The sequence below is a fragment of the Gigantopelta aegis genome, chromosome 10 (genome assembly GCF_016097555.1).
Source record: "Gigantopelta aegis isolate Gae_Host chromosome 10, Gae_host_genome, whole genome shotgun sequence".
NCBI lineage: Eukaryota > Metazoa > Mollusca > Gastropoda > Neomphalida > Peltospiridae > Gigantopelta > Gigantopelta aegis.
This window is the reverse complement of record NC_054708.1, coordinates 56,592,037-56,616,852: the sequence shown is the minus strand read 5'-3', so window position 1 is coordinate 56,616,852 and position 24,816 is coordinate 56,592,037. Positions and strand designations below refer to the sequence as shown.

The following is a 24,816-nucleotide window of genomic DNA, read 5'->3' as shown; positions in this document are numbered from 1 at the left end:
GCTCCTGTTCCAAAAACCTAGTTAAAATGTTTATCAACATAAACTTCTTCACCATTTTTACCTGGATCACGATCATGATCAACGTGTTCTGGCGTTCTACTAACGTACATTGCGCACACATCTCATTAGCATACTGCCTGCGTTACGCACACTGCTGGCCCGAAGTCGGTCATAATGATTTTACATGCACTACGAATGACGTAATTTTGTGAAGCGACGTCATAACTTAATGCGGCTTCTCCGGTGTAAAGGCTTATCAAAATGACGTCATTGCTGAAAATGATGTCGTTTCGTAGTCTCTTTATGTTTGAAATAGTTTGACATGGTTCACATTTTGTACAGCGTATAGGTTGTTAGCTCACTAAATTAACAGAGTGCCTGGTACCCATGTGCACTTCAAGGGCTCAACTGTATCATGGCAGACCTTGAAAACACTCCCGCATTACCTGATACTCAAAAGGAAAACGTGGATTCTAAAAAGGAAAACATGGTAGACCTTGGAAACACTCCCGCATTACCTGACACTCAAAAGGAAAACATGGATTCTAAAAAGTCGCCTGCTACGAGGAAAGTTTTAATTATTGTTTCACTTGTTGGCATAGTGATTGGATTTGCTGTGGGCATTGTTATTGGCACATTCGCAATCAGTCCTGTCGATTCGACAAATGGTGTGTTTCTGCCGGGAATATCCGATCGTCTTATAACGGACGGCGACCCTGCGATCTCAGACGTATTGATTAACGAGGTTAAAAACACCAACATAGAACAGTATCTTAGGTAAGTCACGATACGCGAGGTCGTGTTATCTTTACACAATATTGTGGTAGGGCCTATGTGATTTAAAAAACCAACAACAAAACAACACCCTCTGTAGTCCTGACTCTGGGGGGTAGTTCGCATACATTTCTCTTTTATATAGAGAGTTAACTTAAATTTTCCAATTGTCGCCCAGCAGTTTATGACATTGTCGATAGATGGCGTAACCGTACAGCCACCATTAAAGGGACACACCCTAGTTGCGTTTATTTGTTAACCATTACGGCGTTGTTTTTCGCTATTAAACCCCATTTTTCACAAATAAAATTGCACTTTACTTACATTTTATTATTTAGAATACACATTTCCATTCACCTGAAGTGCTTTTTGGTAATCCTGATGTTTGTAAAACCACGAAATGCATTTTTTGAATTTTTTCACAAAACGTGTTGTCGAGAAAAAACCGTTAAGCAAGCGAGGTCCAATCTATTTTTAATGTCACAGACGTTGGTATATCACGTGACCGTTATCATTTTGGTTCGGTTTGTTTTCTCGTGCACGGTTCGCGCAATCAACATCCGATTTGTTGTTGTTCATTTGTGAGATTTTTCTTCACAGTTCGTGAACATTTTCAGTAACAATAAACTTCAGACAAGTAAGTGTCAATACAAAACGTTACAAACCCTTAAAACCAATAATTTTGCTAAGTCTTACGGTATCTGGAGAGGGGATACAACCAGGACAGAACAGTTGGAACATGTCCAGGAGAGGTGAAACGAACGCACTCCAAGTCTGTGAAATTTGTCGTGACGTAGGCATTGTTGTGCTTCTACCGGTGACATCAGAATACTAACTTTCAAAATTATTTCAAGCAATTGGGACATGGGGATTCCCATGGTATTTATCGATATAAAACCTGCTTTTTCACTCCATTTGATAAAAACGTGATCTAAGTGTTTTACAGGTTTGTAGATTAACCAAATTATAATTTATTTTCGCTGGATGGAACTAGGGTGTGCGGCTTTAAGAGAGTGAAATTCACGCAACAATAACATGTGACGTCATTGCAGCTGGGTGCAATTTCAGGTTTTATGACTTTTTTGGAACGTTTTGCAAAAGCAAAACCAGTCTCTTGGATAATTCAACCTCATTTAAAGATTGTATATTCATATCAATATTGGTGGAAATCTGTGAATGATTAAAAACATATATAATAAAGCACCTATACACGCCAATACAAAAGCATAGCAAAAAAATTAAACACACGCAAGTGTGAATAATTTTGATGGTTATTAAGTGAAACTTTACTGAATGCATCCCAAAATATAGAAAAGTATTTCAATTATGTACGTTTGTAGAAAACGTGGTGTACCATTTTGAAAAAAGATAGACTGACCTTAGATCTAGAGTAGATGTCAGCGTTTAGCTTTTACTATTATTAGCTCTGGGATATTCCAGATGTGATCACATGGGGTTGAAGTGAAGCGCAGTTAACACTGCCAAATATTTATCTCTTATTTATTTATTTATTTAATTTTTATATATATATATATATATATATATATATATATATATATACATACATACGAGTTATTATGGGTGTTAAATGTGTGCGATAACATGATAAATAATTTACTGACGTAACACGCATGCATGCCACACCGAAAATCGCACCCCACCCATTTCGTCGAATTTTTTTTATAATTATTTTTTATTTTATTTATTTATTTTATTATTTTTATTATTCATTAATTAGTAAATAATAATAAATAAAATAAAAAAATAATTAATTAATTAATTTATTTGTTATTATTTTATAATTATAATATATATTTTTAAAATTATCTTTCGTTTCTTGGAAAAAAATTGTAATTAAGTTAATCATACACAATATACAACACTAAATTACCCCGAAAATGCGCTTCTGGTTAGTCATAAAATTTTCTATATACATGTACTAGTTATTTACAAAACGAACCCCTTTGACACTTACTGGTGATGACCAAGGCAAGTACACACAAAACAGGAGCTTAAGCTGGTGGAGGTCATCTTATACCCTCGTCCGCTGAGGCTAAAATATTGTTTTAATGTTCAATACATTGGGTTATACAAGTGTCCAGGGAAATTATATTTGCTTGTATAATTTTAAATTATTCGTTATGCTTTTATATTCGTGTGTATGGGCTATATACATGCTTTATTATTTACGTTTTTAATGATTAATACACTTCCACCAACTTTGATGTGAATCTACAATCTTTAAATGAGGTTGTATTATTCGACATACTGGTTTTACTTTCACAAAATGTACTAAAATGGTAATAAATACTGATAATGCACCCAGATGCAATGCCTTCACATGTTATTATTGTGTGAATTTCACTCCCTTAATGGCGGACCGATCACGTGATTATAAACATGGCCGCGCACAGTACTTTGACATCACTGGCCAATAAACCCGTCTATATGCCAAGGTCTTCAGAAAAAGTTTGGGTAACACTTCTAGGTTAAGTATGATTTCTCAGCAGAGCACATTTATGATTTTTGGTTGGCCGCGAAAAGCCTAAAATGACGATATTAAAGTTTCATGCAATAAATAATTATTTGACACCCATAGATGATTCATTTTGATTTATTTAGATTGTTTGGATGTTACTTGCTATATTTTAGCATTATTCATTGTCATAAACCTAGGTTTGGGGTACAAAATGACCTTATTTTACATATTTTTACTCGGAAATCGCTTTCGATTTCAAAGTAGCTCAAAGTCTAATGGCTTCTCAGTCAACCAATACTGTAAGCAGAGTTCCATAAATTGGCCAAACGTATCTTCATTAAATGCTCACAGCAATACAGTTTTCAATTTGATACCTCGAATTGCTGGATGATACCCATGGAGCCCATTGTATCCCTACCCCCTAAAATAAACATTTTAAGGGCATTTCGTCAAATGACCATATCTCCTAAAGTAAATGTCATAAGAAGTTAATCTTTGTGTCTATAAATATGTTTTGATCCCCAAAAATTGATTGGTACTATTACTGTGATTTTTTTGGAGTTGACCTAATTAGCATAATTCCAAGATGGCGTCCAAAATGGCCGCGGAATACTGAATTAGACGTGACTTCGCATACAGAAGAACATTTCAAGTGAGATTACTACCTTACTAGTGCAAAAGTTTCAAACATACAAAAATACTGCAGAACTCAAGCTAATCTTATCAGACAATTACATTTTTTACAGGAATTGAGTGATGTTTTCTTACACAAAACAGAATTTGCAGCATTTGACCTCAGCCATCCTGCAAGGGCAAATTGAACTGATACACTTATCCATACATGAGCATATGACTGACCAATTAACCTCGAGGGTTTTCTACGATGTTGCAGGCATTAGTTGACCTTGGTCGTGCTCATAGCCGCAATCTTTGCGGTTTCAGTGATCCAACAGTTTCAGGGTTGAGATGGCTCTGCAAGGCATGGATGGTGGTGTGGGCATTATAGAACGCACACTATATATGAGGCAGAATACCATGACTGGTCGGGGACAGGTTGTCGAGAGAGCTGCCATTATTGAAATCTAAAGCCTGCATGGAGGTCACAAACATTTGTGGTATCGTAGCACCTTCACCAAGTAATGCTCATCATTGCGAATCATGGCTGTAGTGAGGACTGAATATCTTTGCTTGTTACCTGGTAGAGTACAATGGAGTATTGCCGAGATTCAGAAGTATTTCCACGAAGATGACGACAGATTAGTTTCTCCACAAGACAGTTGTTGTTTGAACGCCAGAAAGTCTGTTTTGGTAGAGGTGTTCCTGGTTCGATGGAACTGTGTTCAATTGGTACACTATTTGTGCGCTTCCATCTCTCATTGTCCTTTACTGACGGGTCATCCAAGTACATGTCGAACACATAGTCACATCGGCCAAACTGACGATAAACATCAGAAAATGGCATGAAAACTCAGGGGAGATCCTGACAGTTGGAAAGGCCAGTAAAACGAACCTTACGAACAGTGGCCATGATGTCTATAAGAAATGACAAGTTTCTCTGATGTGTATATTCATAGTCTTCAGTTTTGAGATGAATCTCTAATGCTACAGTCACACATCCACCAATTTGGGATAAGGCGCCCGTACGGGCCCAAATTGTGGGGAAAATTGGCATAATCTCATGGCGGCCGCAAGGGTGCTGTGGCTATCCTGTGGGCGCCTTGGCATTCTTTCCTCGCCGTAGGGCGCATAGGAAGCTATTAGCGTGGAGTTAAAAGTTCCCGATGTTTCAAAGAAATTTTTATTGGCCGTAAACCCGTAGACACGTTGTATACAGCATCGCACGGGCACTGCACGGGCCCAGTATGGCCCCCGCAACATCCGTACGGATGGCACTGAATTTCGGGCCCCTCAAATCGTACGGCGACCGTACATTTCCAAGATAATCGTACGCATATCTTACGATGTCTGTGCGAGTCCCTCACGAGCCCCGTACGATGTGTAAAAATCGAGGTTTCTCATGGCTCCTGTCCGACTGCCGTGCGGCGTCCGTAGGATTATCCCACAGGCGCCTCGCGATTGGAGTTGAGAAAACGTCAAAAGGTACTACGCGGGCCCTGCTGAATATGTGACTGCCACACATGGATGCCGCAGATCCCTGCAATACCCCCGATTTTCCGAAATCTTAGAAATCCGCAGTAGGTAGAAAAAAGTGTACGGGGCCCGGTGGATATGTGACTGTAGCATAACTCTTTTAGTAGTGGGCTTTTCTCTGGGCTGGTCATCATCCCGTTGCTGAATCTCAAAATAATGAAAACCACCAGAAACAAGCTACAACAAACAATCACGAAGATAGCGAAGGAGGTGAATATTGTGGAGAAAGGACCTTTTGAAATATGATGTCACACCGTCTCCTCTCCTGTTCAGTGATAACGATATGATGACCAACCCACCTCTACCAAAATAGGAGGAAATGTTCTGGTCTTCAAACAACAAGAAGCTTCTTCTAGAGAAGCTAATCTATCGTCATTTTCGTGGAAATACTTCTAAATTTCGTCAAGACGCCACTTTACTCGACCAGGTTACAAGAAAAGATAAGAGCTGGCAGTGTGTTATGGTTTACAAAGACAAAGAAAAAGATCTGGCCGACCTTCTATCATCATTTGAAGAAGCTGACCTCCGTATACCCATTCATGTCTTGGATTCTCTTGAGGCAGTGTGTCCTAATCTCCAATGATATAGATGTAATTGTTGCCCTGCTTTACCACATCCCCGTATTTCTGCAACATGGCCATGACGAGCTGTGGGTACGAACTGAAGTGGGATATTCCACTCGGTAGGTGTGTGTCTCTTCATACTCTGTTCGACCTCCTGTTGGTATGAAGAAGGCAGCTTTGGAAGCAGAACTGGAGAAGTTTCTCAAAAACTTTGGGAGATATTCAACCCTCTCTCCAGCCATGATTCGCAATGCTGAGCATTATTTAGTGAAGGTGCTGAGATACCACAAATGTCTGTGACCTCCATGCAGGTTTTAGATTTCAGTAAAGACAACCTGCCCCCGACCAGTCATGGTATTCTGCCTCATATCCAGCGCGCGTTATATAATGCCCACGCCACCATGCATGCCTTGCAGAGCCATCTCGACCCTGACACTGTTGGATCACTGAAACCGCAAGATTGTGGCTATGAGCACGACCAAGGTCAACTAATGCCTGCAACATCGCAGAAAACCCTCGAGGTTAATTGGTCAGTCGTATGCGTATGTCATAAGTGTAGCAAGTCAATTTGCCCTTGCAGGATGGCTGAGGTCAAATGTTGCAACTTCTGTCGGTGTAAGAAAACATCACTCAATTCATGTACAAAAATTGTAATTGCCTGATATGATTAGCTTGAGTTCTGCTGTATTTTGGCATGTGGCCTCAGACCACAATTAATTTCACTATGTATTCTCATGTAGCCCCAGTGGCTGTAGCACTTTTATTAATTTCACCAGGCCATTAGCATTTCACAGAAAACATTACCTGCCTGGGCCCAATGAACACTTAAAAGGACGACCTTTGTTGTCCAGCTCTTTTCCGCGTTATATCAATGTAAACAAACACACGTGGGCTAAGGGACCGAATCACACCCATTTCTGTGCATTTTACACAAATTTTGCATGACTTCAATGTGCTCTGGGGGACATTATGCAGTATCCAGTGTAAACCAAGTGCACATATTCACTAACTGCATCCTCTTACCTGTCAAACCCAGTGTAACAATCCAGTATACAGAGCAGCTCCCCAGCCATTAATCACATAACAAGAAAACTATATTTTCTTGCATTAGTTTCCGTATTTTGGACAACCAAATGGGTGGATAACTCTAGTCTGATGCCTATCAGACCAAAATTGTTTTCACCATGACACTCAAACTCACATATGGCATTTAAATACATATGTCAAGTTGCATACAGGCAATAAAAAGAATATTTGATACCAAATATGGCTATTGGAGCCTGTGAAATGGGGGACTGCCTGTGCCGCAAAAGGCGGCAATCTGCGTCAAATTATTCCAAATAGTGGACTAGTAATTATGCGATAACTTTAAAAGTTACAGACATTTTTCTGAACAACAAAAAGAAACTTGCTCCTTATTGTGTTCTCTGCAATTGAGATATAGCAGTTGGCAGGAATATGATTTTTTCAAAAAAAAATTCAATTTAATTTAAATTGATACATTTTCAAAAAAGAAAATCCCACAAAGTTCTTTTTTTAAGAAAAATTTAAACTTTAAAACTGTAAAATTTTGGATACTGCACACAGTCAACATATGCCAATTACAAATTAGGACTGCTCGAGTGTCATTCTGGTGAGGGTAATTAGCAAGGTGTCTGCATACCGTAACAGGTCACACCTGAATGCAGAGGAAATGGAACCAGCCTGCTAAGATGCAGTACCGAATATACAGTGAACAAAAAAAGCTGTCAACTGCCACTGCATTGAAATGTTTTAATGTATCAGAACTGAAAGTGACATCACACATGAACTGATATATATAAGGGTGGATATGCATACCACAATACATATTTCACTGTTTTATACACTACGAGTCACATCCATGGAAGGCAATACAAGACGAAAGACACAGTTCAAGAAGGGACATGCACCTTGGAATAAGGGTGAAACTCTGCTGCATGAACATGCAAGTCCAGAATCTCACACTGAGAAGTTGCGACCAGTAGTCCGGATGAATATAGACGAGTTTGCCTTGGTCACGAAGTCGAGTTCCACTTCAGCCACCATATCCACTCCAGATTGCGAAGGTGCGTCACAGCCAGTCCGCCTGCTACGTCCCATTATGAGTACATGTACTGCGTCTAAAATGAAAGAAGAACAACAGTGTAAAGACAAAAAAGGCATGAGAATAATGGACAATGACAGAATGGCAGATGCATGGAATGCAGCTTTCAGATACCACTCAACAGCTTCCCCTGAGTGCGACGAGCCTGAAATGCAAATATTAAAAGAGGTTAAGTGGGGTCTTTGTTGGAAAATTGCACTACACTGTGTGAAATGTGACTTCACTGCTCCTTAAAGCAAATTGTACAATGAGGTGAAAACAAATAAACCTGGCCCAAATGCAGCAAAAACTAATGTGGGTCTTGCTATCGGTCTCCAAGATACTCCCGTCGGCAATACACGAGCAAGAGTGCTATTGGCAAGTATGGACATTCCACCACCGTGTCGGAGCGGCATGCAGAGAACATCATACAAGGTATCAACGGCTGTAACAGATCTAAATGAAAAAGATATGGCACAAAAAGTTGAGCTACTGAAAGACATTAACATGAAACGTGGAAATGAACGTGATGAAATTAACATAGCCATGGATGGGAGATACAACTCCACGACAATAACAAGTCGGAAGAAACCGGGCCAGAATGCACCACAAGCTATAGGACTTGCGTGTGAAACAATCACTGAAAGAAAATTCATTGTAAGTGCCTGCTTCCAGAATAAACTTTGTTGGACCGGAGCCTGGTTGAGAAACAAAGGTATTCATGTGACGTGTCCCGATGGTCATCCTGACTGCACAGCAAACTTGCCGCCATTTGCTCCGCTGTCGGAATACGAGATGGGAAAACATATCGGAACAGACTTGGCTCTACAAGGTATTCTCATAAAATACGTCACAACAGATGGAGATTCCAGATCATCTGCTGGAGTTGATAGTGCTTTGAAACTTCTAGATCCAATTTGGAAAGTGCAGCGACTAGCTGATCAAGCCCACTTAGGTCAGAGTCAGTTTCGTAAGTGTTACAAAGCTAACTTCAGTCCCGACATGTTTACTGGGTCCACCCGTGAACAAAAGCGTGAAGCACAGAAGATATTCAGCCAGGATATGAAAGCAAGGTGCAGTTTAATTCTTAAAGAACTGATGAAACTACACACTGGTAATATCGGTGTACTGAAACAAAACTTACCAAAGGTCCTGCAATCGACACTTTCGTGCTACGGTGGTGACTGTTCAAAGTGTTCGCGGTACTCGGTCGTCTGCAGTGGAGGAATAACGAACAACTGGTGGCACCGATCCATGTTCCTGGGTACACACAGAATCACAGAGCTGAATATAAATGAAAATGACAAAATGTTAGTACTGGAACTTCTGAAGATTAAACTAAGTATTTCAGCTGTAGAGCAAATGAAACTGTATACAGACACACAGACATGTGAGGCTGCGAACCGTTCTCTCAGTGTTTCCTTACCTAAGAATGTGAACTATTCACGAACGATGACTGGGAGAGCTGCATCCACCATCCACAGGCTGAACAACGCCCCGGGAACATCGATGATAGAAAAGTGCAAGTATTGTGGCATCGAACTGTCAGCTCGGGTGAGGCGTTCACTGCGTCAGATGGACAAAGAGTCGGACTATCAAAAAAGATATCAAAACAATCCACAGGTGGTTAAAAGGCACTTAGTCCAGCAAGGAAGTAAAATTAGAGATCACTTACAATATAAACATTTGCACAGAGATCAACAAGCTGACTACAAGAAAAGATTATTAGATATTGACAGTCAAAGAGCAGACAATTCCTGTGACCACAGTTATTCAAAGTAATTTTTGTCACAAACTTACAAGTGATACATATAATATAGGAACTACCAGTTTGCATGATAGCATTTCTGCTGTGGACATGAACTCTAGACATTGAAGATTGACTTTAAACAAGAAAAAATAGTAATGTGAATAAATGTATGCTTTTGAATAAATGTATCATGTGATATTTATATGTGATATTTATATGTGATTTTATGACATAAAATATTTCTTTAAATTAACCTTTGTTATTGTTTTACATTCTTATATGTTATGCATTCTGAGATGCAAGAGGGGGGGGGGGGGGGGGGGGGTATTGTCCATGTCCCTGACAGACATCCCTGTTCACACATTGTATGCGCGAGCTGTTAATTGCATGTGGCTCAGCAGATAAGTGATCTTTAAACATACAAAGACGGTTATGGCACAGGTGACTGATGTCACTGCCATCTATGTCCATCTCCTTATTAAAGACCATGAAACTTAATATGTGAGCATTTACTGTACGATACTGGCCTGTGATTGATGATTTGAACTTTATAGCACCATATCCATTTGGTCTGGGAGGCCCATTCCATATTATACATTTACCATTTGGCCCAGGATCACATTTTGAAAAAATTACCCTCTGGTATTTTTGAAAAAAAAGCCTCCATTTTGACTTATTCAATTAGCCTTAATACTGTCACAGGGTGTAGGGATACATTCTGATTGAAAAGAATGACCTATGACCTGATACGGGTACAATGCAGGCTGAATCATGTTATAATTTGTGAAATTACATATTTTGAAAATATAAATATAATAAAATTTAATTTAATTGAAAAACAAAATATATTCATCACCCAAACTGATTAGTTTCAGATTTCCACCTATATGGACAATTAGCATGTACATTTTGAGTCCTGTAAGTGTCATAGTTACCTCACAATTAGGTATCAAAGTGTGTCACCCTGTGTCAAACATCATTGAAGAAATCCTCCATATTGACTTATTCAACCTTAACCTTCAAAGTGAGGCTACCACAGGGCGTAGAGATATATTCTGATTGAAAAGAATGACCTATGACCTGATACGGGTACAATGCAGGCTGAATCATATCATAATTTGTGAAATTACAAATTTTGAAAATATAAATATAATAAAATTTAATTTAATTGAAAAACAAAATATATTCATCACCCAAACTGATTAGTTTCAGATTTCCACCTATCTGGACAATTAGCATGTACATTTTGAGTCCCGTAACTGTCATAGTTACCTCACAATTAGGTATCAAAGTGTGTCACCCTGTGTCAAACATCCTACTATATCAGGCCTCAGACCACAATTAATTTCACTATGTATTCTCATGTAGCCCCAGTGGCCATTAGCATTTCACAGGAAACATTACCTGCCTGGGCCCAATGAACACTTAAAAGGACGACCTTTGTTGTCCAGCTCTTTTCCGCGTTATATCAATGTAAACAAACACACGTGGGCTAAGGGACCGAATCACACCCATTTCTGTGCATTTTACACAAATTTTGCATGACTTCAATGTGCTCTGGGGGTCATTATGCAGTATCCAGTGTAAACTAAGTGCACATATTCACTAACTGCATCCTCTTACCTGTCAAACCCAGTGTAACAATCCAGTATACAAAGCAGCTCCCCAGCCATTAATCACATAACAAGAAAACTATATTTTCTCGCATTAGTTTCCGTAATGGGTGGATAACTCTAGTCTGATGCCATGTTTGAAACTTTTGCACTAATAATGAAGAAATGTTTAAATAGTAGTGTTTAGGACAGTTATCAATCATAAATAATGATAATTCATGAAAGGTTCATTTGTACTATATTAAACACCATGTATAGGCCTGATTTTTTTAATGTTTGAACATCATTCTTGATTAATGTGGACTTTTTGATTGGATGGGGTTTTTAATTATTATCTGGGATAAGGTAGGGAGGAGGAGGGGTGGATAATTCTTCTATATGCGAAGTTATGTCTCATTCAGTATTCTGCGGCCATTTTGGACGCCATCTTGGAATTATGCCAATTAGGTCAACTCCAAAAAATCACAGTAATGGGACCAATCAATTATTTGGGGTTCAAAACATATTTATAGACACAAAGATTAACTTCTTGTAACACTTACTTTAGGAGATATGGTCATTTGACGAAATGCCCTAAAAGTGTTTATCTTAGGGGGTAGGGATACAATGGGCCCCATGGGTATCATCCAGCACACCTAGGTATGAAATTGAAACCTATATTGCTCTGAGCACTTATTGAAGAAACTTTTAGCCAATTTGTGGAATTCTGCTTACAGGATTGGTTGACTGAGAAGCCATTAGACTTTGAGCTACTTTCAAATCGAAAGCGATTTCTGAGTAAAAATATGTAAAATAAGGTAATTTTATACCCCAAACCTAGGTTTATGACCATTAATAATGCTAAAATATAGTTAGTAACAAAAACAACTGAAATAAATCAAAATGAATCATTTAAGGGTGTCAAATAATTGACCCCTCCGTATGACGAGTTAACCACGCCCACCGTGACACGTGATGCAAGGTTAGACAAACTTTCAATAATGGCTGCCAATTCGCATAGGTCGATAGCAAAATCAACCGATCTGCCGATTACGTTGTTGCCTTAATTTATTTACAAATATCGTTGTTTAAATAAAAAGCCGACAAGAGGAGACATTCAAGTATTTCACTACATTTACGATTTACGATGACAACGTGATTTAAATCGACAAAACCATTTTTACTTCAGTTAATTTTATCGAAGCACAAGAACCCGGAAGTGAACGTCGAATGCAACCAAAAGAACATTTAAAACATCCTATGCTCGTTTTTCTTGTCAGAACTGATAAATTAAAATGTCTTGTTTGTTTCTTTTTTCTTCTTTTTTTTCATCTTAATTTTTGTTGTTGTTGTTCGACTTTTATATTAATGGAATCCCGATATGCTGAGGACCAAGAGAATAGAATGTGCGGTGACGACCCGGCCTCGATCCGTTTAAAACCGTGGTGTCTTTATTTTTGGTCGGGTTGCGTTAAATGTTTTGTTTAAAAAAACAAAAGGGAGGGATGTGAGCAGTAACATTAAAATACAAGGATCGTGTGAATGCTATCGGTGTACCATAATTTTATGCACGAAAGGTTACAAAACTATAGCAGGATACAGTCGCCTGTGCCAAAATTATGCAGGCAGTGGTTTAGATTGTTGGATTGAGATGTTTACGGGAGGTGTATTCTTACATAGCTGCACTGCTTGAATCAACCGATATACGGCACTTGCCCTATTTATGAAACCAAAGCCATATACGAAATTAAAAACAAAAATTAAAAAAAAAAAAAAAAATTAAAATCACAACTGGCGTAGCCAGAGGGTGGGTTGGTGGGGACCACATCTTTGGCCCTCCAGTTATGTATACTGACATATTGGCCCGTTTCCGTTCTGACAAGATATATTAGGGTTGTTTACGTTTGGGTGCCGCATCCCGTCTTTATAAAATCAGGCTGTCCAGCACACCCTTTTGAAAAAGTTGGACACAATTAGGAATGAAAATATAGAAAATGTAGGACAAAAGTAGGAAAACGTAGAACAAAAGTAGGACTGAAACAGTACGTAGCGACATTATTCATGCTTAAAACACCTTTTTATGTGGTGCTTAGTTTGTACATGTATTTTGTGTTCTATCAAAAATAATGTGAATCTTATGTAACGGTCACGTTATATAGTTATTTCAAATTACTGTACACTATATTAATCAATATACATATTTACATGCATAGGAATGCTGATGCACAGTAAAACAGAGTTAACATGATTAATTTACGTTTTCCATAATGTATATAGATTCTGAAGTCATACATACACATTGTACATTATAATCATATTAATCATTGGAAAATATGTTGGCTTTGAGGGTGTAATTTTAATATGTTGAGATTATATGGTGCCACAAATTGGGAGATATATCTTGCTGCCAAGAAAAATTAAAATAATTCCGATAACTGATGACTTTTATAATAACATAAGGAATATGCACACTTTAACAGCACAGCCCGCCCATTAGTTATCCTACTGTCACACAAAATGTACTCACAAAGCTTTATCTGATCTAGAGGCATAGGCAGATAAAAAATAGTAATAAATATTATAAGACAACCCATGCCTACAGAACAATAATATATATATATATATATATATATATATATACATAAAACTAAACCACAGATTGCAGTTTGCACAATTTTTTAAATATTTATTATGAGAATACTTCCTAACATTTTCTTTTTTCTCAAAGAGAGGGTCTTTACATATTAATCCCCATGCAATCTGGTACAGGTAAATATATTTATTCAAAAATTTATATTTCTGTGGCATCCATCTCAAATCATTATCCTCGAAACTTGTACAGTCAACTGAGCAATTAAGGATTACCATTTGATGGGTGGTGTCAAACTGAATCCCAAGTCTTGGAAGTCTGAATTACTCCGTAGCAGCAATATGTCAAACACAATTTTTTTTTTTTTAAATATTGTATTAAATGAAATTGTTGAAAGTGTTTCATTTTCAGCAGCAATTTCACAACCTGCACCCTGCCCCTGCCCCAGTTTTTCTTTCACATATCAGTTGAAACTGTTCTATTTTCTATCATTCTGTTCTCAATATCAAGATGCAATGTAATTTGTTTAATAGTTTGTCTTCAGAATCTCATTTTCGACATCTAATCAATGACTCCACATCCATTGGTCCAGTTGCTGAAATATATAAAAACAAACATGTTAAGTATTTTACATCCATTTGAAGAAGTACATTAGTCTGTAACTTAATTGCATATCGTTGTATTAATTTAAAGTTTAATTTAATTTTAGGAAAACATTTTTTTAACAGGAAACAAAGTATAAAATTAAAAAGTATAGCAGTAAATTAAGAAAAGTAGTGAACAATGTATTTAACTTTGATGATGTTATTTGATTTCTATTAGAAAGTTGCACAAAGCTACATATAAGTGTACGTGTGGAAGAAGAAAAATGCCTATGCTTTGCTAAAATTTGGGGTATAAAATAATAATGAAAAACAAAACTCATATTTAGGGTAGGTCATAAAAACAAAACAGATGTAAGTGCCTCATCTAGGTGGTTATGGGTTTGAAATGTTTTGAAATTAGGGTTAGGGCATTACATTTCAAGCACATGACCATTTATAAACAGCAGTTCTTTTACTATCATTTATCTGAGCATTAAAAAATATATCTACTAATTTCCAAGATTTTAGGGTACATAAGTTTAACCTCAGTAGCCTCTGGCAGAAACCATTAAGTTGAAAATTCTAAGAATAACAATAAAGGAATAATAAAATGTCTTACCAGTATTTATTATAAATTACCCAAGATAGGCAATTGATCTGCTGTTAGGTGAGGAATTGTTTTAATATGTATTATGGTAAAATTGGGTTGTTTTAATTGAGGGGTGGGGTGGAGGGGGACTAATGGATAAGTTAAAGTTTATTTTGTTTAAAGACACCACTAGAGTACATTGAATTATTAATCATCAGCTATTGGATGTCAAACATTTTGTACTTTTGACATGTATAGTTTAGAGTGCAAACCTGCTACATTAGTAGCCAGGTATCGTTTATACATATATATATATATATATATATATATATATATATATATATATATATATATATACACACACACACACCACCCAACAGACAGAATAGCACATACCACAGCCTTTGATATACTAGTCATGATGCACTGGCTTAAATCGAATCAAATCGAGAAACCGTAACCGGCAGATCTCTTCCGATTGCAAAAAATCACAATTATTATTATTATTTATTTTTTTCTTCAAAACATTTCAGGGTCCCTACATACAATTTGCCTAATTTATAACTTTCCAGACAATAGGCCTACTTCCTAATCCCCCTAAAGCTCACAACCATATAGGTTACTCCCTAGAAAAAATGCTAAGACTTCCAAAAAGAAATCTCCAAAGAAAGCTACAGAAGTACTGTCTGGTAGGCTGAAAAAGATCGAACTACGTTCGGTCCCGATCAGCAATATGTATGATACTTTGGCTGATATCGGTGATGATGTTATGGAGATTTCATCTCCAGATCATTGCCGATCACAAAGACCACCAGCAAAGCCAAAGATAAAACCTATACTTCCTCCCGATGGAAAATAAAGTTATCCAGTGGAACTGTCGTGGGCTTAGGCCCAATTTTGACGAATTAAGTCTTCTAATTCAAAAGTATAATCCTCTTGCAGTGTGTCTTCAGGAAACTTTCCTAAAGGATACTGACAGTATTAACATCAGAGGATTTAATCTCTACCATAAATGTCAACAGAGTGAAAACAGAGCGTCTGGGGGCATTTCCATTATTGCAAATGAAAACATTCCCCAGAGTGAAGTCATATTAAAGTCGACTTTACAAGCTGTGGCCGTATTCTTGATCAACTCCCTACTGCCTTTATTATCATGGGAGATTTTAATGCTCACCACACTTTGTGGGGATGCGATGACATAAACACTAGAGGTAAACAATTAGAAGACTTAATTCTCAAAAATGACTTAATATTACTTAATGATAAAAGTCATACATACTTTTATCCTGCAAGTGGTTCTTTCACATCCATTGATTATCACTTTGTCTTGATTTCTCCTGGAAAGTTTGTCCAGACCCTTGTGGTAGTGACCACTTTCCAGTTATTTTGGAGAATGATGGACCTCCATCACTTGAAAGGGTTCAGAGATGGAAGTTGACAGAGGCAAACTGGGATCAATTTTGGCATCTATGCAGCACTCGACTGCAACAAACTGCCATGACTGGTGCCGATGATCCCATGTCTTTGCTCACCTCCATCTTGAAAGATATTGCAGAGGAAACTATTCCTAAGACTTCGGCAGTACCGAAGCGTTTCAATAAACCATGGTTCAATGAGACATGCAGAGATGCAATCAAAGAGCGAAACAGGACCCTCGAAAGGTTCAAGCGCGAACCTACCGGGGATAACCTGAATAGTTATCGCATTGCTCGAGCAAAGGCTCGTAAAACTATCAGACAGAGTAAGAAATCATCTTGGAGAATTTATGTCTCCAAGTTGAGTTCTCAAACATCTGTGAAATCTGTCTGGAATAGGATACGTAAAATCAAGGGAAAAGAATCCAATAATACAGTTCGCCATTTGTCTGTCAACGACACGGATGTGACATCTCATCGTGACATTGCCAATGCATTGGCAGACAATTTCTCTTATAACTCTTCTTCTTCTTTCAGTACAGATGCTTTTACATCTGTCAGAAATAAAGCTGAAAAGCAACCTATTAACTTTTCATCTGAAAATGCTGAAGTATACAACAGGCACTTTTCTTTGGAGGAGTTGCAGGACGTAGAGCCCATGATACTTCGGTAGGACCAGATGAAATACATTATCAACTCTTAAAACACTTACCTGAATCATCCTTAATGGTTCTATTAAATATCTTTAACAAAATCTGGATTTCGGGTGACTTTCCTTCTGGCTGGAGAAAAGCCATTGTCATTCCTATTCCTAAGCCTGGTAAGGATCCAACAAATCCTACCAGTTATCGCCCTATTGCTTTGACAAGTTGCATTTTTAAAACCATGGAATGAATGATCAACCGTAGACTTGTCTGGTATCTTGAGTCCCACAAATTGCTTACTAACGTGCAATATGGATTCAGGACTAGACGTAGCACGGTCGATCATCTTGTTAGATTTGAAACGTTTTGTAGAGATGCTTTTATCCATAACCAGCATTTGGTATCGGTCTTTTCTGACCTCGAGAAAGCTTATGATACCACGTGGAAATATGGGATTTTGAAAGACCTGCATGGCATGGGCTTAAGAGGCCGTATGCCTGACTTTATCTCAAATTTCTTACAGAATAGGTCTTTCAAGGTACGAGTGGGATCTACGTTATCCGATTCTCACTCCCAAGAGATGGGTGTGTCTCAAGGTAGCATCCTGTCAGTAACTTTATTTTCCGTGAAAATTAACAGCATCACCCAGTGTTTAAAACCTGGCGTTGATAGCTCGTTATATGTCGACGATTTTCAGATTTGCTACAGGTCGTTCAGTATGAGTATCATTGAACGTCATTTGCAGCTTTGTTTGAATAAACTTCAACAATGGGCAACTGACAATGGATTTCGATTCTCAAAGTCAAAAACAGTCTGTATGCATATCTGCCAGAAAAGAGGTCACCATTTAGATCCACAGCTGTTTCTGGACAAAACTCCGGTTCCAGTTGTGGAGGAGACCAAATTTCTGGGGGTTATTTTTGACAGGAGGCTATCTTTTGTTCCTCATTTACAGTATGTGAAAAAGAAGGGCTTAAAGGTTATTGGCAAGACTGAATGGGGAGCAGATCGAAATGTTATGCTCCGACTTTATAGATCTTTAGTTCGGTCTAAACTTGATTATGGGTGCATTGTGTATGGGTCAGCACGTAAGTCTTACTTGCAAATGCTAGATCCTATACACAACCAGGGACTTAGGCTTTGTCTTGGTGCTTTCAAAACATCTCCTGTGGAGAGCTTGTACGTCGATGCACACGAACCTAGTTTGGGTGCTAGATGTGCAAAGCTTTCTCTGCAGTATGCCACAAAGATTAAATCAATGCCAAAACATCCTGAACACAATGCGGTTTTTGATAATAAATATATGAAGTTATTTGATGCGAAACCTAATGCGATTTGAACATTTGGTCTTCGCATTAAGCAGTTTTTATCAGTTTCCAACATTGATTTAACAGACATTTTGGAAACGCCTTCATATTTTATTTTGCCACCTTGGTGTATCAAACCACCAAAAATTGTTCCGATCTTGTGCATCTAAAAACAGATCGCACAGATGCAGTTATTTATAAACAACATTTCATGGAAATCCAAGAGCGGTACTGTGAATACATTCCTGTTTACACAGATGGATCACGGGATGGGAATTCTGTGGCTTGTGCTACAGTGTTTCCATCAGACGCAATACTTTCCATGAGATTGCCCGATTCAGCATCAATCTTTACTGCTGAAATTTGGGCAATCATTAAAGCCCTGGAACAGATTAAGGATTCATGTGTATCCAAGTATATTATTTTTACAGACTCGCTTTCGTGTCTCCAAGCTATACAATACATTAAATTGGAGAATCCCTTAGTTGGGATAGTGATACGAAAGTGTGTCTTTTTATCAATTGCCAATAAAGATGTTATATTTTGTTGGGTACTCAGCCATGTTGGCATTAAGGGTAACGAAAAGGCAGATGTTGCTGCCAAGTCTGCTTTGAATTTGCCCCGTGTCCATGTTGGTGTCCCCTACAGTGATTTTACATTTCATATTAAGCAATATATCTTTTCGACTTGGCAAGACGATTGGGACGGTGCGGTTGCGAACAAGCTTCATTCTGTCAAGGCAGTCCTGGGGGAGTGGCAGTAATCCTAAAGGCGATGCAGGAAGGATGAAGTAGTCTTGCGCCGTGCCCGCATCGGCCATACATATCTGACGCATTCGTTTATTTTAAAGAAGGACCCTCCCCCTCAGTGTGAACATTGTCAGTGTACACTGACTGTGTGGCACATTTTGGTGGAGTGTGGTCGTCTCGGGCCGACGAGAAATGATATATTTGGCAACAGAGGTGTTTTGGAATCTTTTAAATTCCATCCAGAATTGTAAAGTTTTTTAGGCACTTTGACTTCTATACAAAGTTTTAAAATATTACCTTGATTTTATGTATTGTGCTATGCTTTTCCCCCACAGCTCCTTACACTGTGGCTTTACATGAATATATATAGATATTTCCATATGCTTACCATTTTTGACACCCAATAGCCGATATGTATTCTTGCGAAAACTTTTATTTTGGCCATTCGTCTGACTGTATTGTTTAACGACGGATTCTTAAAGACAATATATACATCGAAGACTGATTAAATGAGTCAGTAAATTCCATTACATTGGAGGGAAAGTGATTCTTAAACTCTTACCTTCGTAGAATTTATATAGCAGTTGAATTTTGATGGATTTCGGCAAAACTTCACTTTTAGTACCATGTGACGGTTTCGCAGGAAAACACTGATTTTACGTCAATCGTAGGCTCCGCATAGTTGTCATCGCTGTTAACACTTGTCAGCAGAAGTATATGTTTACTACGATTATAATTCAGTTGGAGGAGACAATTATTTTAACTAATTTTAATGCAAAATATACAAAAACGTTACACATCGAAAACAATTATGTTGTCTAACCTAATGGCGTCCAAGCAAATTTGGGCCCGCGGTTTATGAACCGCGAAACATGATTGGTCCAGCGCGGTTGTCAATCACGCCTTTCGGAGGGATCAATTACTTATTGCATGAAACTCCAATATCGTCATTTTAGCCTTTTGGCGGCCAACCAAAAATCATAAATGTGTTCTGCTGAGAAAACGTACTTAACCTGGAAGTGTTACCCAAACTTTTTCTGAAGGCCTTGAAGAACAAGAAAATGTAAGTTAACTCTCTAAAAGAGAAATGTGCGCGAACTACCCCCCAGAGCCTTTACTACTGGCACAATCACACGTTTATTTCCACCACTTTTTATATTTGTCTGTCGCCCCATAGCACGACTCGTAATTTACGACGTAAGCAATGTAGTTGCACCTCTCCCCTCTCCAATGTGGGTACCCCTAGTCGGGATCGCAGTCACCGCGGGCTCGGCTATTTTTGGAATAAACATTTGGAAGCGCCATCTAGCGTTTGTCGACATATGCAAATCGACAGAAGGGAGTATGTTTTTGACAAATGCGAACAAATCAGTGTGAAATGTTCCATTCTCTTGTGCCATTTTCACAAACCTTGAAATAGGTTTGCAAGAGGGGGGGGGGGGGGGGGGGGATACTGTTTATTACTTCCAATTCACACTGACTTTCCACGTGTCTCAGACCGGTGTAAAAGGAATGCAAGTCCTAGGAACAGTGGTCCCATCGGACCTCCATACCTAAGGAACATTAGTCCTACCCGGACTTGCATTCCGGAATTTTGAAGTTTCTATATAGTACACCTAGGACTTGTATTCCTACCGGACTTAAAATCCTTTCACAACAGTGGAAGGAACGCTTGTCCGCCAGTAATACTGGTCCGCTTGGTTATTAATAGAAATCAGTATGTTATAGGGAACGCTTCTGCACGAGTTATGAGAAAGTCATGAATTAAAAAATCGATTTCTGCCAGCTCTCTCGCGTAGTGTAATGGATAAGTGGAGTGTTCTGTATGGGTTCGAATCTCAAAGCAACGTAATTTTTTTTTTTATATATATATATTAATCTATTGACATGTTTTACACAATACACACGTGATAAAATGTCTGTTATCATATTACACTTTTATTGGAAGTTGAAACCAGTGCGTGCATCTTGCTTTTTCCAAACGTATATAAACCAACGCCTTCATACAAACATGTTCGTGCTTTCAATATGACAGAAAACACAACTCAAAAACGTTTCAAACCAACGATACAAGAAAAAAATTCATATTTGCAAGATGGATTTTACGAAAGGGGAACGACAAACTCGAAGAAACGGGCCATTAGAAGGACAGCCAAAACAAACTTCAAAGTAAGCACTATAACATAATATTATGAAGTATAGTTTCATATTTATACTATATGTCATAGCGTGTGTAACGTTTATTTCTCACAATGTTTGTCCATCAGACCTCTATTCCTCGTATTCCAAGTCCGCCGGACTCTCATTCCTAGTACCCCTAGTCCGCCGGACTTTCATTCCTAGTACTCCTAGTCCGCCGGACTTTCATTGCTAGTACTCAAAGTCCGCCAGTCTTTCATTCATAATACTCAAAGCTCGCCACACTTTCTTTCCAAGGTTGGGCACCCGTTTTGCAATTATGTAAATAAAACTTTATATATATTTTTTAAATAAACAGTTTTTTAATTATTATAATATAAAAAATTTCACTTTATAATGTGTGTATATTGTTGTCATTGGTTTTTTGTTTCAGACTGATAAAGGCATACTTTATTTTAAAATAAAAACCAAAAAGAAAAATGACGATCTTCTAGATGGAACTGACTCTTCGGGTGTTACTGACAACTGGCGAAAAGTGCTAATGAATGACACAGACATTCAAGAAGCTTTGAATTCTGTGCACGCCAGCCCATTGGGTACGTATAGGCAGGCAGCTACTTATTAAAATTAATAAATTTATAAAATGTATACATTATTTTAAATGTAATGTTAAAATACCATTATTGTATACGTCTGCATAATTATATAAAAATATTATTTTGAATGCGTATTAATTTTACCAATTAAATTATATTGCATAAATTAAAAAAATATATATCCTAATAAATATTATAAAACTTAATAAATCTCAATGTTGTTCCTTTTAGGTGGTCATTTTGGCAGAGATAAAACTCTAGACAAGATTCAAAAAAGATATTGGTGGCCAAACCTTGTTACTGACGTTAAGCAATTTCTCCAGGCCTGTGAAAGATGTCAGCGGGTCAACAGGAAACCCAGTAAAGTTGGCCCACTCCTACACCCCATTCCTGTGACAAAGCGCGAAGCTTGGCGAACAGTAAGTTATTTATAATAAATGTTTTGAAGTTACTGATTCACTCGTTCTCATACACTTTACACATTATCATTATGTTTTAATTATTCACATTAGTAATTGTCAAACCATTGGGTGAGGGGGGTGAAGGGGTGGGTTGGGGGGATGCGTGCTTATCTCAGAGGATAGAGCGTTCGCTTGAGGTGCTGCGATCGCAGGATGTATCCTCCTCAGTGGATGTCTATAATTAGGCCTTTTTCCGTTGCAACCAGCAGTGCCACATGATTATTACAACAATGGAAGTGGTATGTACTCTTCTGTCTGTGGAAAAGTGCATATAAAAGATTCATGTGTTTGACGTCCAATAGCCGATGATAACATGAAAATCAATGTGCTCTAGAGGCGTCGTTAAATAAAACAAATTTTACTTTTTGTTAAGCTATCGATGATACCAGATATTTACAAAAGGTTAACATTCTTTCCAAGTCAATTACAAAATATTACGTACATTTAAAAAAAAAAAATTGTTCATGCAAATATAAAGATTATTAAAATTATATTTTTTAGATCGACATAGATTTGGTTGGCCCTCTAAGTGAAACTGACAATGGGAACAAACATATTTGCACGGTGACGGGCTATTACACAAAGTGGGCTCAGGCAAAAGCTTTGCCAACGAAGCAAACATCTGCTGTTGTCGAGTTTTTCCTGGAGCTATTTTTATGGTAACTTTATTAAATTATTCATTACAACCAGTGCTCTACAACTGGTGTAACAGGATGTGGTATGTACTATCCTGTATGTGGGATGGTGCCTATAAAATATCCCTAGCTGCTAATCGGAAATAGTAGCCCATATGGTGGCGACAGAGGATTTCCTCTTTCAGAATATCTGTGGTCCTTAACCATATGTGTGACGCCAAATAACCGTAATTAAAATATGTCGAGTGCGTCGTTAAATGCAAAAAATCATTCCTATTATTTGAAAAATGAAATAGAAAATTCATGAGCATTATTTTAAAACAATGGTGCGTATTATTAATTTCTTTAATGCATACAAATGTGCATCTCTTATTAATAATAAAAATGTATGCAAATAATGTAGTGATGTGGGTTTTTTTACAAACTAAATAAATATTAATAAATGTAATGTTTTCACTACTGAATTTAAATGTAATACTTTAATTCAGCTTTGGTTTTCCTAAAAAACTTATCAGCGATCAGGGTGGTGAGTTCAACAATGACGTCGTCGATGCTATTACAGATGCTCTAAAAGTTGTACACTGCCGCACCACCGCCTACCACCCGCAGTGTAATGGACTGACAGGTAGTATACATACACACTGTATACATACACTCTGTACATGCCAAGTAAACTTGTTTCTACATCAGTTTGGGCCATCCTATTATAACGTTTTATTATTATTGTTACACGTTTACTGTAGTATTAAATATCGATTGTGATAATCGTTAGAATAATAACTCGAATGTCATATATAAAAACACCGCTTCCCAACATCTTGGCCAAAGACCTTTGTCAAATAAATAACATCATTATATATTAGTGTAGTTATGGTTTAATATACATGTATATTTAAATTTCTGTATCATATGTAAAAACACAATGTAAACCAACAGAATTTGTGAATTGATAAAGATACGTTGTGAAAGAACGTTTTGTTGTATGAGATGCGTGTTATCCGTTTAGATTGTAGTTAAAGTGATAACTCAATGTGTTCTATTTCAGAAAGATTTAACCAAACACTGGAGAACATGCTTTTGAAGCTCGACGGTGATGCAGAATGGGACACATTATTGCACCAAGTTGCATTTGCCTACAACACATCCAAGCATGCAAGCACAAAGTTTTCTCCCTTTTACCTTATGTACGGGAGGTGAGTGCTTTGAAAGGCGTGCATAAAAGGTCTGCTGCCATATAGTTTCCACAATGTTTTTGATTAATGAATACTATCACACCAAACTGATAAAATAATAGAAAATAATATAACTGAGTAAAGTGTAATGCTAAACGCTACTTTAAAATAATATAAATATAATTTAGCACTGTTAGAAATATCACATATCATAAATATTAAGTACACAATTATTATAGGGAACCAATGATGCCCGATGATGTTGGAAATTCAGACGATGAGATGGAGGCCACAGTTTCCGATGAAACACTTCAAGCAGAAATTGGGAAGAGAGTGGAGACAATGATGAAAGTCACAGTCAAAAGAGCTGTAAACAACATCAAGGAAGCCCAAACAAGACAAAAAAGGAACTATGACCAACGACATACGAATCAGGAGGTGAAACAAGTATATAAAAACGAAAATATTTAAAATTGGTAGCTATTCATTATGCGTACATGTTACATTATTTATGCAATTTTG

The 24,816-nt window shown here is 37.6% G+C and overlaps 1 protein-coding gene across 1 annotated transcript in view; it reads left to right on the top strand.

Annotated features, from left to right (window-relative positions):
* Positions 1 to 208: 208 nt before the first annotated feature.
* LOC121384810 (glutamate carboxypeptidase 2-like) overlaps positions 209 to 24,816 on the top strand; it is a 42,471-nt gene continuing 17,863 nt past the window's right edge. Inside the window, exon 1 of the mRNA XM_041515401.1 lies at positions 209 to 777. Coding sequence (XP_041371335.1) covers positions 416 to 777 — 362 coding nt within the window. The 5' untranslated portion in view covers positions 209 to 415. The remainder of the gene's footprint in view (positions 778 to 24,816) is intronic.